This window comes from Procambarus clarkii, chromosome 5, assembly GCF_040958095.1.
Source record: "Procambarus clarkii isolate CNS0578487 chromosome 5, FALCON_Pclarkii_2.0, whole genome shotgun sequence".
NCBI classification, from domain to species: domain Eukaryota; kingdom Metazoa; phylum Arthropoda; class Malacostraca; order Decapoda; family Cambaridae; genus Procambarus; species Procambarus clarkii.
The window spans coordinates 535,650-549,410 of NC_091154.1; the positions used below are offsets into that span (position 1 = coordinate 535,650).

Consider the following 13,761-nt stretch of genomic DNA (forward strand, 5'->3'; position numbering starts at 1 on the left):
CAGTTGCTGTGCCGGTATATCCATGTGACTATAATACCTATACACCACCTGTGTATTTATAACGTGGACGACGTGTATTTCCCATAGTTCCATGGACCAAGTGTATCATAACACACGATATTTGCGGTCACAAGGCGTGTATATTTATATATTTTTATACTGATGACATTGAGTTAAAGTGGATAGTTTAATATAAAGGTATAACTGCTGTAATTAACGACTGAAGTTGTTATTACGTTCAATCACGGATAAACAAACTCGTCAAACAAACACAGAGCAACAAACCCGACGCACGAGAGGGGGTGAGAAAGTCCCAACGACGCTAAACAAACGCATCAAGTCCGCCAGGGAAGACGTACCATCGACGTCACGTCAACAGACCGACCAACACAGCGATATATCGCACCACTCGTGCCAGGATGGGGTGTACCAGCAGTGTGGCGTCAGTACCGGAGGACGAGGCACTGGCGGGCACCTCGAGCACGGCCGTCGAGGCCCTCAACACGGACTCCGGCACAGCAAAGGCACTTGAGGGTAAACTAAAGGATGTCGAAGAAGAGGAGGAGGATCTGGAAGTCACGGGTTCGAATACCACCGCTTCAGGCAAGGGCGCCGCCGCTGACGACACGGCCCTCTTGAACGATGCTCTCCAGACTCACGATCGTCCAGCTTCCAGGAAGTCTTCAGCTGGGTCAAGAGCTTCCTCACACTCCACCAAGTCCAAGTCGACCAGGTCACTCACCTCGGGCAAGTCCAAGTCGACCAGACTCACAGACTCGCCCAAGTCCAGCGCTTCGACCAAGCCATCGTCGCCCGCCCCAAGAACCGTTCTTCCTGGTGCAGTTCCCCCTTCAACAGAAAACGAAATACAGGATGACTCTCTTTTATATGAAACTGAAGAACTTGATGACAAAGCTGTAAATAAAGAAGATGAAGGTGAGAGCTTTGAAGTTTTGTCGAGAAATGGTGAATTACTCCAGAAAGTCTGCATGGATTTAGAAAGGGTAGCAGAAAACCAGAATTCTGAGTCAGCCTCAAACCATAATGAAAACGGGAATCCTGAGTCAGCCTCAAACCATAATGAAAACGGGAATCCTGAGTCAGCCTCAAACCATAATGAAAACGGGAATCCTGAGTCAGCCTCAAACCATAATGAAAACGGGAATCCTGAGTCAGCCACAAACCATAATGAAAACGGGAATCCTGGTTCAGATTCAAACCATAATGAAAACGGGAATCCTGAATCAGCTTCAAACCATAATGAAAACGGGAATCTCGAGTCAGAATCAAATCATAATGAAAACGAGAATCCTGAGTCTGCCTCAAACCATAATGAAAACGGGAATCCCGAGTCAGCTTCAAACCATAATGAAAATGGGAATCCTGAGTCAGCTTCAAACCATAATGAAAACGGGAATTCTGAATCTAAAACAGTTCAGGAACAAACCCAAAATATTGAACCTTCAAGAGAGGAAAATATGAATCCTGAGCCTGTTAGTAACCATGAAGAAAACGAGAGTTGTGTGCCAACAACCAGTCGAGAAGAAAATGGGAATACTGGGCATTCAACAAATCATAAAGAAAACGAGAACCTTGAGCTTTCAATAAGTCAAAATGAAAACGAAATTCCTGAAAGTCTTAAAGAAAACGAAAACTCTGACCCTGTGTCAGAAAGTCAGAAAGAAAACGAGAATACCGAGTTTATGTTATATCTAAAAGAAATTGAAGCTATTGAAAATGAAATACATAACAAAGAAAATCCGATTTCCGAGAAGACACCACATAAAGAAAACGAAAATTTCGAGCCGTCATTAAACAAGGAGGAAAATGGAACATCAAATTCCATGGCATCAGCAGAAGGGAGCAATGAAAACGAGGCAAATGATCCACTTATCTACGTAAAGGAAAACAGACAGAAGTCGGCCAGATCTATTTTATCAACCATATCTTTCTCTTCTCCCTCCTCCTCCTCCTCTGCCAGGTCAGCAAGACTGAGAAACAGGAAGATCCGAGGAAATTCTTCCACTGCTTCTCCCGCAGAAAACGACGAAACGTTCCCAACTTCTACGCAAAATGGAGGAGCTTCAACTTCGTCTAATTTTCGACCAATAGAAAATGGACAAATGTATATAAGCTCGTTGACAGAAAATGGAGAAGCAGATGCAGACTCGTTGAACATCCAAGCATTAGAAAAGGGAGTAATGCTTGGAAATTCAATAGTGTTCCCAGGAACAGAAAATGAAGTAATGGAGACAGAAAACAGTGACCACGTGGCAGTTACAGCAACAAATGTAATGGAATGTCCAACAGAGAATGGAGGGATCTTTGCAGTTACAGAAAACGGGATAATAGACCCAGAAGAGCATTCAAATGAGCCAGTCATAGAAAATGGGCTACAGGTATCAGCAACAGAAAATGGGACACCGGCACGTGCAACAGAAAACGCAGGAGAAACACCAACACCATTAACAAATTGTGTATTACCATCAACTGAAGGTCAGTTTCCGTGATAATATTTGTTAGTATGTCATATATAAATATAATTCACGGGGGGAGGGACTGTTGAAAAATGTACAATATAATATTCCGACAGAAAACTTGATACAATTAACAGATTTCACATATTATTTTAGATTTATTATATGGTCATTTGCTAGTGGTTTTACCATGAGTTACATTTGTTCAAATAAACTCTTATGACAATATTTATCTCAAAAAACTATTAATACACACACATCCACTCAGTACCTATAGTATCTACAACGATATGATGCACACACTTCTATTATGTCTTTTACGCATTAAACATTATATGCACCAGTCCCCACTAGGTCATTATCTATTAAAGTAGTTACTCTCAGGAAGATTTTGTTTAGTTACTCACATATTTCCTTATCGTTTTCTCGCTGATTGTTTTATAGTTATCTGGGTGTTTACAAATGTTTTCTTCCTGATGTGGGTGTAGAAGCTCAGGTTGTTCTCTTGCCTTAGGTGCTGTCATTCTCGTATTACTTCTCCCATTCTCTCCTGATTCTCAGATATTCATTATTTTCTCCGCTGCAGTTGTTATACGGTTCTCATCTCTACGAGTCTACAAGTTCAAAGCTATTTAAGAACGACTATTCTTTTTTGCACCAAGACACTGTTAAACCATGGAATGACGTATTGCTCATTGCTCCATTATCCCTCAGTATTAAAATTATTCTATTTTTAGCCCTTGAGCATTTATAAACCACAAAAGGCCCGAGATCTGTAAATTGGTATGCATTTACATACACATTTACATCTGTGACTGTTGTGTCCTCAGACTTCCGCTCGCCAACAGGGTTATAACTCTTCTGTTCCAGCATTCCCTTTTCTTATGATTTGGTGCCTGACAAGCACTGCATTAGTAAATGTCACATAAATTTTTATCGGCCCCAGTTGTGCAAACGTGATCAGCCATACATGTTATTTCTGCTCATTTACTTTGTTGGACATCCCCTCAACATTTGTATGTCAAATCTTTTGACTGGTACTGAATTAACTGTGAGCTGCTTGGTAGGATGGGCGAGGGGTAACGGGCTGGATGGAAGAAGAGGTGTAGAAGAAAGAAGAAGAATGAGAGGAAGAAAATGAGGGGAATGTGAAGAGGTGTGTGAGGAAGAGATTGAATAGTACGAGTAGAAGGAAGCCGAAGTGATATTGCCTAAGAAAATGGTTAAGTAGAGGTTTGTGGAGTAATGTTTAACGATGAAGCTAGGAGATAAGTTGATGAAGCTAGTGTAGTAGTTAATGAAGCTAGGATAGCAGTTGACGAAGCTAGGATAGTAGTTGATGAAGATAAGGTAGCAGTTAATGATAGTAGAGTAGTAGTAGTAGTTGATAAAATAGTGTGACAAAAAATATTCTTAAGGTTCTAATCATCCACCAGCAAGTCCCCAGTAGGAATAAGATACTGTAAACATCAAAAGCCACTGTATTCTATCGTGACTGTAGTGTGCTATTTTCTAGGAATATGAATAGTTATGTAACTACAACATTATGCACTCTGAATTGTTGTAATATTGATTTATTTACCAGACCTATGCAAGATGTATAATTTTACAGCAGTTACATATTAGATTCAGTAATTATATATCACACGAACTAATACAGTTTAGGGAGATTTCATTCTGAAAATACATTCCCAACATCGCCAGTGTGTGTGTATGCCCTGCATACCACAAGCATTTACAGAGGTATGTGAGTATGCTTGCCCGCGCATACTTGCCGCATACCAATCAAACATGCGCGTGACCAGAGTATGGATGAGTCACCCCCGAATGTGCCAAGTCTAGGCTTTGCATACCACACATACAAAAGTATACAAATACACCACAAACTCAAAAATGCGTGCCTGTTTACCTACATACATAAATATACATTCAGATTTGCTACATTCAAGTTAGAGGTAATTATTTGTAGATAATTATATTGTTGGATATCAAAAGGGGAGCTTCAAATATATCATCTAACTATATTGTCAGGCAAGAATGATTTTATAATCAATCTTATAATATAGGAGATGTATCTAACTTTGCAAGATGACACATGGTGGGTATGAGTAAGTCATAGGCCAGTCGGAGTTGGTCCCAGTGCCCACTTTAAGAAATATCAGCATTAGTGATGACCCTTCTTCGATTTCCATAGAGTATATAGTAGAGGTTGTGCTTTATAAAGAGTTATTTAGCAGTTTTCTCAGTGCTTCTTAATATGTAATTTTCAAAGAGAAATGAGAGAGAGAGAGAGAGAGAGAGAGAGAGAGAGAGAGAGAGAGAGAGAGAGAGAGAGAGAGAGAGAGAGAGAGAGAGAGAGAGAGAGAGAGAGAGAGAGAAAGAGAGAGAGAGAGAGAGAGAGAGAGAGAGAGAGAGAGAGAGAGAGAGAGAGAGAGAGAGAGAGAGAGAGAGAGAGAGAGCAGAGGGGAAGAGAAGGGGAATGTTGGAAAAAAGGGAATGACAGAGGAGAACGAGAAAGGTGGATAGGTAAGAGAGGAGTGTGGAGAGGGACGGAAAAGAATAGAGAGGGAATGTAGAAAGATAGAGACGGAGGAGAAGGGAAAGGGAAGGGGGTTCAGGGGAAGCGAGATATACTCCATCCTTCTCTTTCTCAATTTTCCACCCTCTTTCTCACTCTCCATCCTCTCTCACCTCTCTACCTTCCCCTCCCCCCCAATCTCTCTCTCTTTCTTTAAACACCAGAAATATTTATATTATGAAGAGCTGAAACTGTTAAAAAATCTTGGGAAAACAAATCTCCGATTTCAGACTTCGTGAAAATCACAAAGGGGTTGCTTTAGATACTAATATTTCTTAAAGAGTGATGCTGGGTCCAATCCTGAGTGACCTATGTCACTCCCTTAACCTCCCCCCCCCCACCATGTATCGTCTTGAAAATAGTCTACTTGTTAACTGGCAAGTGAACCTTTGTCCTAAACAGAGAAAATCCTCAAGTTAGAATTTTATTGCATTATAAATCGTTGGTTTAAAAAATAAAAAGTCTATGCATAATTCCTTTTCTTTGAAATGGTCTAAAGAATAATGCTTTCAATTTCAAGCAGTAAATTTAATTCTAGGGGGGGATACTCAAATAATTTTTTAATTTCATGTTTAACATGTCTGATTATAATACACCGTATTAACGTAACCAAATATAATGAAACCTAACCTAACCTAACCTAACCATAAATACGTAATAGTTTCGGAGTGATCACCTCCAGGGTACCTTCCCTGAGAACAGGTTATGTCAAAGTCCTGGGAAGACGGGACACCACGAGCGTAGATCTCATCCTGTAACTACACTTAGGTAACTACACTCAGGTAACTACACACACACACTAGTTTTTAGAAACAAAAAATTAGGTAAAACATATATATGACATTAAGAACTTACGATACCCATAAATTGGAAATGTTAGAAGGGTGAAGTTGTAATACCCCGTCAAGGGCAGTAGGTATGAGTATGAAGGGACTAACCTACCTTCCTGTAGACACTGCAACCCGTTTTCGCACTTGCTTATAGTCAGTATCTTGCTTGTGAATAAGTGCACATGTGACATACTAATTTATTGTGAATATTTGAATTTACCTTGAAAAGCTGAATAGAAAACCACAACCTAACCTTCTTAGTATGTTAAGATATTACAATTAGTACTGAACTTATACCTATATTGATATTACAGTTTTATAAAAATAATAAAACAAAACTAAAATATTTAAATAAATTGTAAAGTAACTCAGGATATTGTCAAATTTTGTATAAAATCTCTATTGTTTAATAAAACTGAGAGGAAAAGTTAGTGCCTTGAATAAAATATGGCTTAGAATACGTCATATATATACTTATTTATAAGTGAAATAGTGATGACACTGATAGGTAAATACTGTTCGGTAAACACATATACAACCAGCTTGAGCAGTAGGCGGGGTACAAGAGCTAGACCTCACCTCCCTCTAGTCAGACAGATGTAAACACCCGCCGCATACTTAACATTGCCTCCCTGTGCGTCATCAGTCAGGAACTAGCATGCGACGATTCTCTCGGAAAAACCTCATAATACGACCATTGACCAGTCCTGAGGTAACTGCCCCCCGCGCTCAGACTTATGGCTTCTTGAGCGACACATTCAACCACTCGTTGTGTAATTATAATGGTCGATTGCGCTGAACATACCGTATGTTTCACGGTAAGGAGAAGGGGACACTCTTTGTCCATACTAGGCAGCGCCTATTTATAATTAACCATATCCATACATTTGCCTGCGAGCCACCATTACTCAAAAAATCTTGACGGAGACAATGTAAGGACTTAACTGCGCTAGACTTATCCTAAATCATACAACCTTCTTGTGCATTCAGCCTACAAATGCCGTTTTTGCTTGGAAATACTTGTTTAAGTAAGACCTTCACCGTAGAACATTTATAACTGCGTACAATCACATATATACAAAATTAATACTAATTATTTATAAAATTATTACAGCAAAATAGAAAACAAACAGGAATATTAATAACAATAATTTAATTTCCTTTCTCTGATTGCAGGAGCAAGCTCGACCTTCACAGGAGTTCTACAGGATCCCCAGAAGGAGGCTTCACAGCCCCAAACATTCAAACCAAGAGCCCATCAGATCCAATCAGCGCGATCATTGACAGTTTCCATCAGTGATCTTCTGAGTGATAGCGACCTGGTCAGCAGCAGTGAATCTCCTTCAAGGTCTTGCAGTGCTAAGGGGGTTAAGGGAAGCTCCAAGTACACGTACAGTGATTCAAAGGGTGATCCTTCAATCATTAGGGGGCACTCGGAGAGCCTAATGAATGGTTTCACTTACTTGACGGGTCATTCAATAGGCAAGAATGGTAAATCGAAAAGTTTGAAGGGTGACAATGTAAGTTTTAAGGGTGACAATGTAAGTTTTAAGGGTGACAATGTAAGTCTGAAGGGTGACAATGAAAGTCTGAAGGGCGATAATGTAAGTCTGAAGGGCGACAATACAAGTCTGAAGGGTGACAATGTAAGTCTGAAGAGCGACAATACGAGCCTGAAGGGTGATAATGCAAGCCTAAAGGGTGACAATGCAAGTCTGAAGGGTGACAATGCAAGTTTGAAGGGTGACAATGTAAGTCTGAAGGGTGACAATACGAGCCTGAAGGGGGACAATTCAAGTCTGAAGGCGGACAGAGTAAGCCTGAAGGGTGACAATTTTAGTCTGAAGGGTGACAACGTAAGTCTGAAGGGTGACAATGTAACTCTGAAGGGTGACAATACAAGCCTGAAAGGTGACAATACAAGCCTGAAGGGTGACAATACAAGCCTGAAGGGTGAAAATACAAGCCTGAAGGGTGACAATGTAAGCCTGAAGGGTGACAATACAAGCCTGAAGGGTGACAGTACAAGTCTGAAGGGTGACAATGTAAGTCTGAAGGGTGACAATGTAAGTCTGAAGGGTGACAATGTAAGTCTGAAGGGTGACAATGTAAGTCTGAAGGGTGACAGTACAAGCCTGAAGGGTGACAAAGTAAGTCTGAAGGGTGACAATGTAAGTCTGAAGGGTGACAATGTAAGTCTGAAGGGTGACAGTACAAGCCTGAAGGGTGACAATGTAAGTCTGAAGGGTGACAGTACAAGCCTGAAGGGTGACAAAGTAAGTCTGAAGGGTGACAATGTAAGTCTGAAGGGTGACAATGTAAGTCTGAAGGGTGACAGTACAAGCCTGAAGGGTGACAATGTAAATCTGAAGGGTGACAATGTAAGTCTGAAGGGTGACAATGTAAGTCTGAAGGGTGACAATGTAAGTCTGAAGGGTGACAATGTAAGTCTGAAGGGTGACAATACAAGCCTGAAGGGTGACAATGTAAGTCTGAAGGGTGACAATGTAAGTCTGAAGGGTGACAATACAAGTCTGAAGGGTGACAATACAAGCCTGAAGGGTGACAAAGTAAGTCTGAAGGGTGACAATGTAAGTCTGAAGGGTGACAATACAAGTCTGAAGGGTGACAATACAAGCCTGAAGGGTGACAAAGTAAGTCTGAAGGGTGACAATGTAAGTCTGAAGGGTGACAATACAAGTCTGAAGGGTGACAATACAAGCCTGAAGGGTGAAAATGTAAGCCTGAAGGGTGACAATGTAAGTCTAAAGGGTGACAATACAAGTCTGAAGGGTGACAATACAAGTCTGAAGGGTGACAATACAAGTCTGAAAGGTGACAATACAAGTCTGAAGGGTGACAATACAATTCTGAAGGGTGACAATACAATTCTGAAGGGTGACAATACAAGTCTGAAGGGTGACAATACAAGTCTGAAGGGTGACAATACAAGTCTGAAGGGTGACAATGTAAGTCTGAAGGGTGACAATGTAAGTCTGAAGGGTGACAATGTAAGCTTGAAGGGTGACAATGTAAGTCTGAAGGGTGACAATACAAGTCTGAAGGGTGACAATGTAAGCCTGAAGGGTGAAAATACAAGTCTGAAGGGTGACAATACAAGTCTGAAGGGTGACAATATAAGTCTGAAGGGTGACAATGTAAGCCTGAAGGGTGAAAATACAAGTCTGAAGGGCGACAATACAAGTCTGAAGGGTGACAATTTAAGTCTGAAGGGTGACAATACAAGTCTGAAGGGTGACAATGTAAGTCTGAAGGGTGACAGTACAAGTCTGAAGGGTGACAATACAAGTCTGAAGGGTGGCAATGTAAGTCTGAAAGGTGACAATACAAGTCTGAAGGGTGACAATGTAAGTCTGAAAGGTGACAATACAAGTCTGAAGGGTGACAATGTAAGTCTGAAGGGTGACACTGTAAGTCTGAAGGGTGACAAAAGAAGCCTGAAGGGTGACAGTACAAGTCTGAAGGGTGACAATGTAAGTCTGAAGGGTGACAATGCAAGTCTGAAGGGTGACAATACAAGTCTGAAGGGTGACAATACAAGTCTGAAGGGTGACAATACAAGTCTGAAGGGTGACAATGTAAGTCTGAAAGGTGACAATACAAGCCTGAAGGGTGACAATACAAGTCTGAAGGGTGACACTGTAAGTCTGAAGGGTGACAATAGAAGCCTGAAGGGTGACAGTACAAGTCTGAAGGGTGACAATGTAAGTCTGAAGGGTGACAATACAAGTCTGAAGGGTGACAATACAAGTCTGAAGGGTGACAATACAAGTCTGAATGGTGACAATGTAAGTCTGGAAGGTGACAATACAAGTCTGAAGGGTGACAATGTAAGTCTGAAGGGTGACACTGTAAGTCTGAAGGGTGACAATACAAGTCTGAAGGGTGACAGTACAAGTCTGAAGGGTGACAATACAAGCCTGAAGGGTGACAATACAAGCCTGAAGGGTGACAATACAAGTCTGAAGGGTGACAATGTAAGTCTGAAGGGTGACAATACAAGCCTGAAGGGTGACAGTACAAGTCTGAAGGGTGACAGTACAAGTCTGAAGGGTGACAATGTAAGTCTGAAGGGTGACAATGCAAGTCTGAAGGGTGACAGTACAAGTCTGAAGGGTGACAATATAAGTCTGAAGGGTGACAATACAAGTCTGAAGGGTGACAATACAAGTCTGATGGGTGACAATGTAAGTCTGAAGGGTGACAGTACAAGTCTGAAGGGTGACAATGTAAGTCTGAAGGGTGACAGTATAAGTCTGAAGGGTGACAATACAAGCCTGAAGGGTGACAGTATAAGTCTGAAGGGTGACAATAAAAGCCTGAAGGGTGACAATGTAAGTCTGAAGGGTGACAATACAAGCCTGAAGGGTGACAATACAAGTCTGAAGGGTGACAATGTAAGTCTGAAGGGTGACAATACAAGCCTGAAGGGTGACAATGTAAGTCTGAAGGGTGACAATGCAAGTCTGAAGGGTGACAGTTCAAGTCTGAAGGGTGACAATGTAAGTCTGAAGGGTGACAGTATAAGTCTGAAGGGTGACAATAAAAGCCTGAAGGGTGACAATGTAAGTCTGAAGGGTGACAATACAAGCCTGAAGGGTGACAATACAAGTCTGAAGGGTGACAATGTAAGTCTGAAGGGTGACAATACAAGCCTGAAGGGTGACAATACAAGTCTGATGGGTGACAATAAAAGCCTGAAGGGTGACAATGTAAGTCTGAAGGGTGACAATACAAGCCTGAAGGGTGACAATAAAAGCCTGAAGGGTGACAATGTAAGTCTGAAGGGTGACAATACAAGCCTGAAGGGTGACAATACAAGCCTGAAGGGTGACAATGTAAGTCTGAAGGGTGACAATACAAGCCTAAAGGGTGACAATACAAGCCTGAAGGGTGACAATGTAAGTCTGAAGGGTGACAATACAAGCCTGAAGGGTGACAATACAAGTCTGAAAGGTGACAATACAAGTCTGAAGGGTGACAATACAAGTCTGATGGGTGACAATGTAAGTCTGAAGGGTGACAGTACAAGTCTGAAGGGTGACAATGTAAGTCTGAAGGGTGACAGTACAAGTCTGAAGGGTGACAATACAAGCCTGAAGGGTGACAATACAAGTCTGAAGGGTGACAATACAAGCCTGAAGGGTGACAATACAAGCCTGAAGGGTGACAATACAAGCCTGAAGGGTGACAATGTAAGTCTGAAGGGTGACAATACAAGCCTGAAGGGTGACAATGTAAGTCTGAAGGCTGACAATACAAGTCTGAAGGGTGACAATACAAGCCTGAAGGGTGACAATACAAGCCTGAAGGGTGGCAATACAAGCCTGAAGGGTGACAATGTAAGTCTGAAGGGTGACAATACAAGCCTGAAGGGTGACAATTCAAGTCTGAAGGGTGACAATGTAAGTCTGAAGGCTGACAATACAAGTCTGAAGGGTGACAATACAAGCCTGAAGGGTGACAATACAAGCCTGAAGGGTGACAATGTAAGTCTGAAGGCTGACAATACAAGCCTGAAGGGTGACAATACAAGCCTGAAGGGTGACAATGTAAGTCTGAAGGCTGACAATACAAGTCTGAAGGGTGACAATACAAGCCTGAAGGGTGACAATACAAGCCTGAAGGGTGACAATACAAGCCTGAAGGGTGACAATGTAAGTCTGAAGGCTGACAATACAAGCCTGAAGGGTGACAATACAAGCCTGAAGGGTGACAATGTAAGTCTGAAGGGTGACAATACAAGTCTGAAGGGTGACAATGTAAGTCTGAAGGGTGACAATACAAGCCTGACGGGTGACAATGTAAGTCTGAAGGCTGACAATACAAGTCTGAAGGGTGACAATGTAAGTCTGAAGGGTGACAATACAAGCCTGACGGGTGACAATGTAAGTCTGAAGGCTGACAATACAAGTCTGAAGGGTGACAATACAAGCCTGAAGGGTGACAATACAAGCCTGAAGGGTGACAATGTAAGTCTGAAGGCTGACAATACAAACCTGAAGGGTGACAATACAAGTCTGAAGGGTGACAATACAAGCCTGAAGGGTGACAATACAAGCCTGAAGGGTGACAATGTAAGTCTGAAGGCTGACAATACAAACCTGAAGGGTGACAATACAAGTCTGAAGGGTGACAATACAAGCCTGAAGGGTGACAATACAAGTCTGAAGGGTGACAATACAAGCCTGAAGGGTGACAATACAAGTCTGAAGGGTGACAATACAAGCCTGAAGGGTGACAATACAAGCCTGAAGGGTGACAATACAAGCCTAAAAGTAATTTCGAGAAGTCTAAGGGGAGGTTATACAAGCATTAAGGATGATTTAATACGACTGAAGGATGATTATACGAGTGTGAATGATTCTACAAGCATACAAGATGAGGCTTGTATCAGTGGCTATCATTCTGGGGCTGATACAAGTCCCAAGGGTGATGCTACAAGCCTACAGGGTGACTCAAGAAGTATGAATGGCTTCACTCCAGGCACCAAGGCTGAATCCACAAGCAACCAATGGCTGCTTTACAAGCACGATTCACTAAACCTTAATGTAGATACATTAAGTGTGAAGGAACTCACTACAAGCACCCAGAGTGAGCCATCAAGCAGCCAATGGCTGCTCTACAAGCACGATACTCTAAGTCTTACTAACGACTCAACGAGCGTCAAAGACCTGTCAACAAGCATTAAGGGTTGTTAGTCACTCTGTTAGCCTAAATGATCTTTGTAAACAATGTCTAAATAGTTTACAAGCGTCATTTACTGTTGGATAAGCCACAATGGGTCTTTGTACGGGCACAGAAGACAATCCTTATCAGTGGTGATTGTTTAAGTATTGTGTCAGACATCATTGATGATTGTACAGGCATTGAGTCAGTCATCAGTAGTGATTGTACAGGCATTGTGTCAGTCATCAGTGGTGATTGTACAGGCATTGAGTCAGTCATCAGTAGTGATTGTACAGGCATTGTGTCAGTCATCAGTGGTGATTGTACAGGCATTGTGTCAGTCATCAATGGTGATTGTACAGGCATTGTGTCAGACATCAGTGGTGATTGTACAGGCATTGAGTCAGTCATCAATGGTGATTGTACAGGCATTGTGTCAGTCATCAGTGGTGATTGTACAGGCATTGAGTCAGTCATCAATGGTGATTGTACAGGCATTGTGTCAGTCATCAGTGGTGATTGTACAGGCATTGAGTCAGTCATCAATGGTGATTGTACAGGCATTGAGTCAGTCATCAATGGTGATTGTACAGGCATTGTGTCAGACATCAGTGGTGATTGTACAGGCATTGTGTCAGACATCAGTGGTGATTGTACAGGCATTGTGTCAGTCATCAGTGGTGATTGTACAGGCATTGAGTCAGTCATCAGTAGTGATTGTACAGGCATTGTGTCAGTCATCAGTGGTGATTGTACAGGCATTGAGTCAGTCATCAATGGTGATTGTACAAGCATTGTGTCAGACATCATTGGTGATTTTATAAGTAATAATAAGTGTAAATATTAGTTCTTGGTAACAATCAAGCTATAATGATTGATTGTGACTCAACAATCAGGAACACTGAGTCAGTCTACAATTGTCAATAGATGCATCACAGATAATTGTATTATCAAAATTTGTGGTAACCCCATTTTTTTACAATTTATTAATAATTCAATTAAATATATTTTATTAAAGCGAATTTTGAATATATATATATATATATATATATATATATATATATATATATATATATATATATATATATATATATATATATATATATATATATATATATATATATATCACCTCTGGTTGGATAAATGGTGGGACCCTTAGCCCAGAGAAGAGAATAAAGGGCACTTT

The 13,761-nt window shown here is 41.3% G+C and overlaps 1 protein-coding gene across 1 annotated transcript in view; it reads left to right on the top strand.

Moving 5' to 3' along the window:
- The window catches only part of LOC123764740 (neuroblast differentiation-associated protein AHNAK-like), a 13,458-nt gene extending 36 nt beyond the window's left edge, over positions 1 to 13,422 (top strand). Inside the window, exons 1-3 of the mRNA XM_045752820.2 lie at positions 1 to 2,496; positions 7,062 to 12,602; positions 12,773 to 13,422. The exon at positions 1 to 2,496 is cut by the window's left edge and continues 36 nt beyond it. Of these exons, the coding sequence (XP_045608776.2) occupies positions 420 to 2,496; positions 7,062 to 12,602; positions 12,773 to 13,422 (8,268 nt within the window). The 5' untranslated portion in view covers positions 1 to 419. The remainder of the gene's footprint in view (positions 2,497 to 7,061; positions 12,603 to 12,772) is intronic.
- Positions 13,423 to 13,761: the final 339 nt, after the last annotated feature.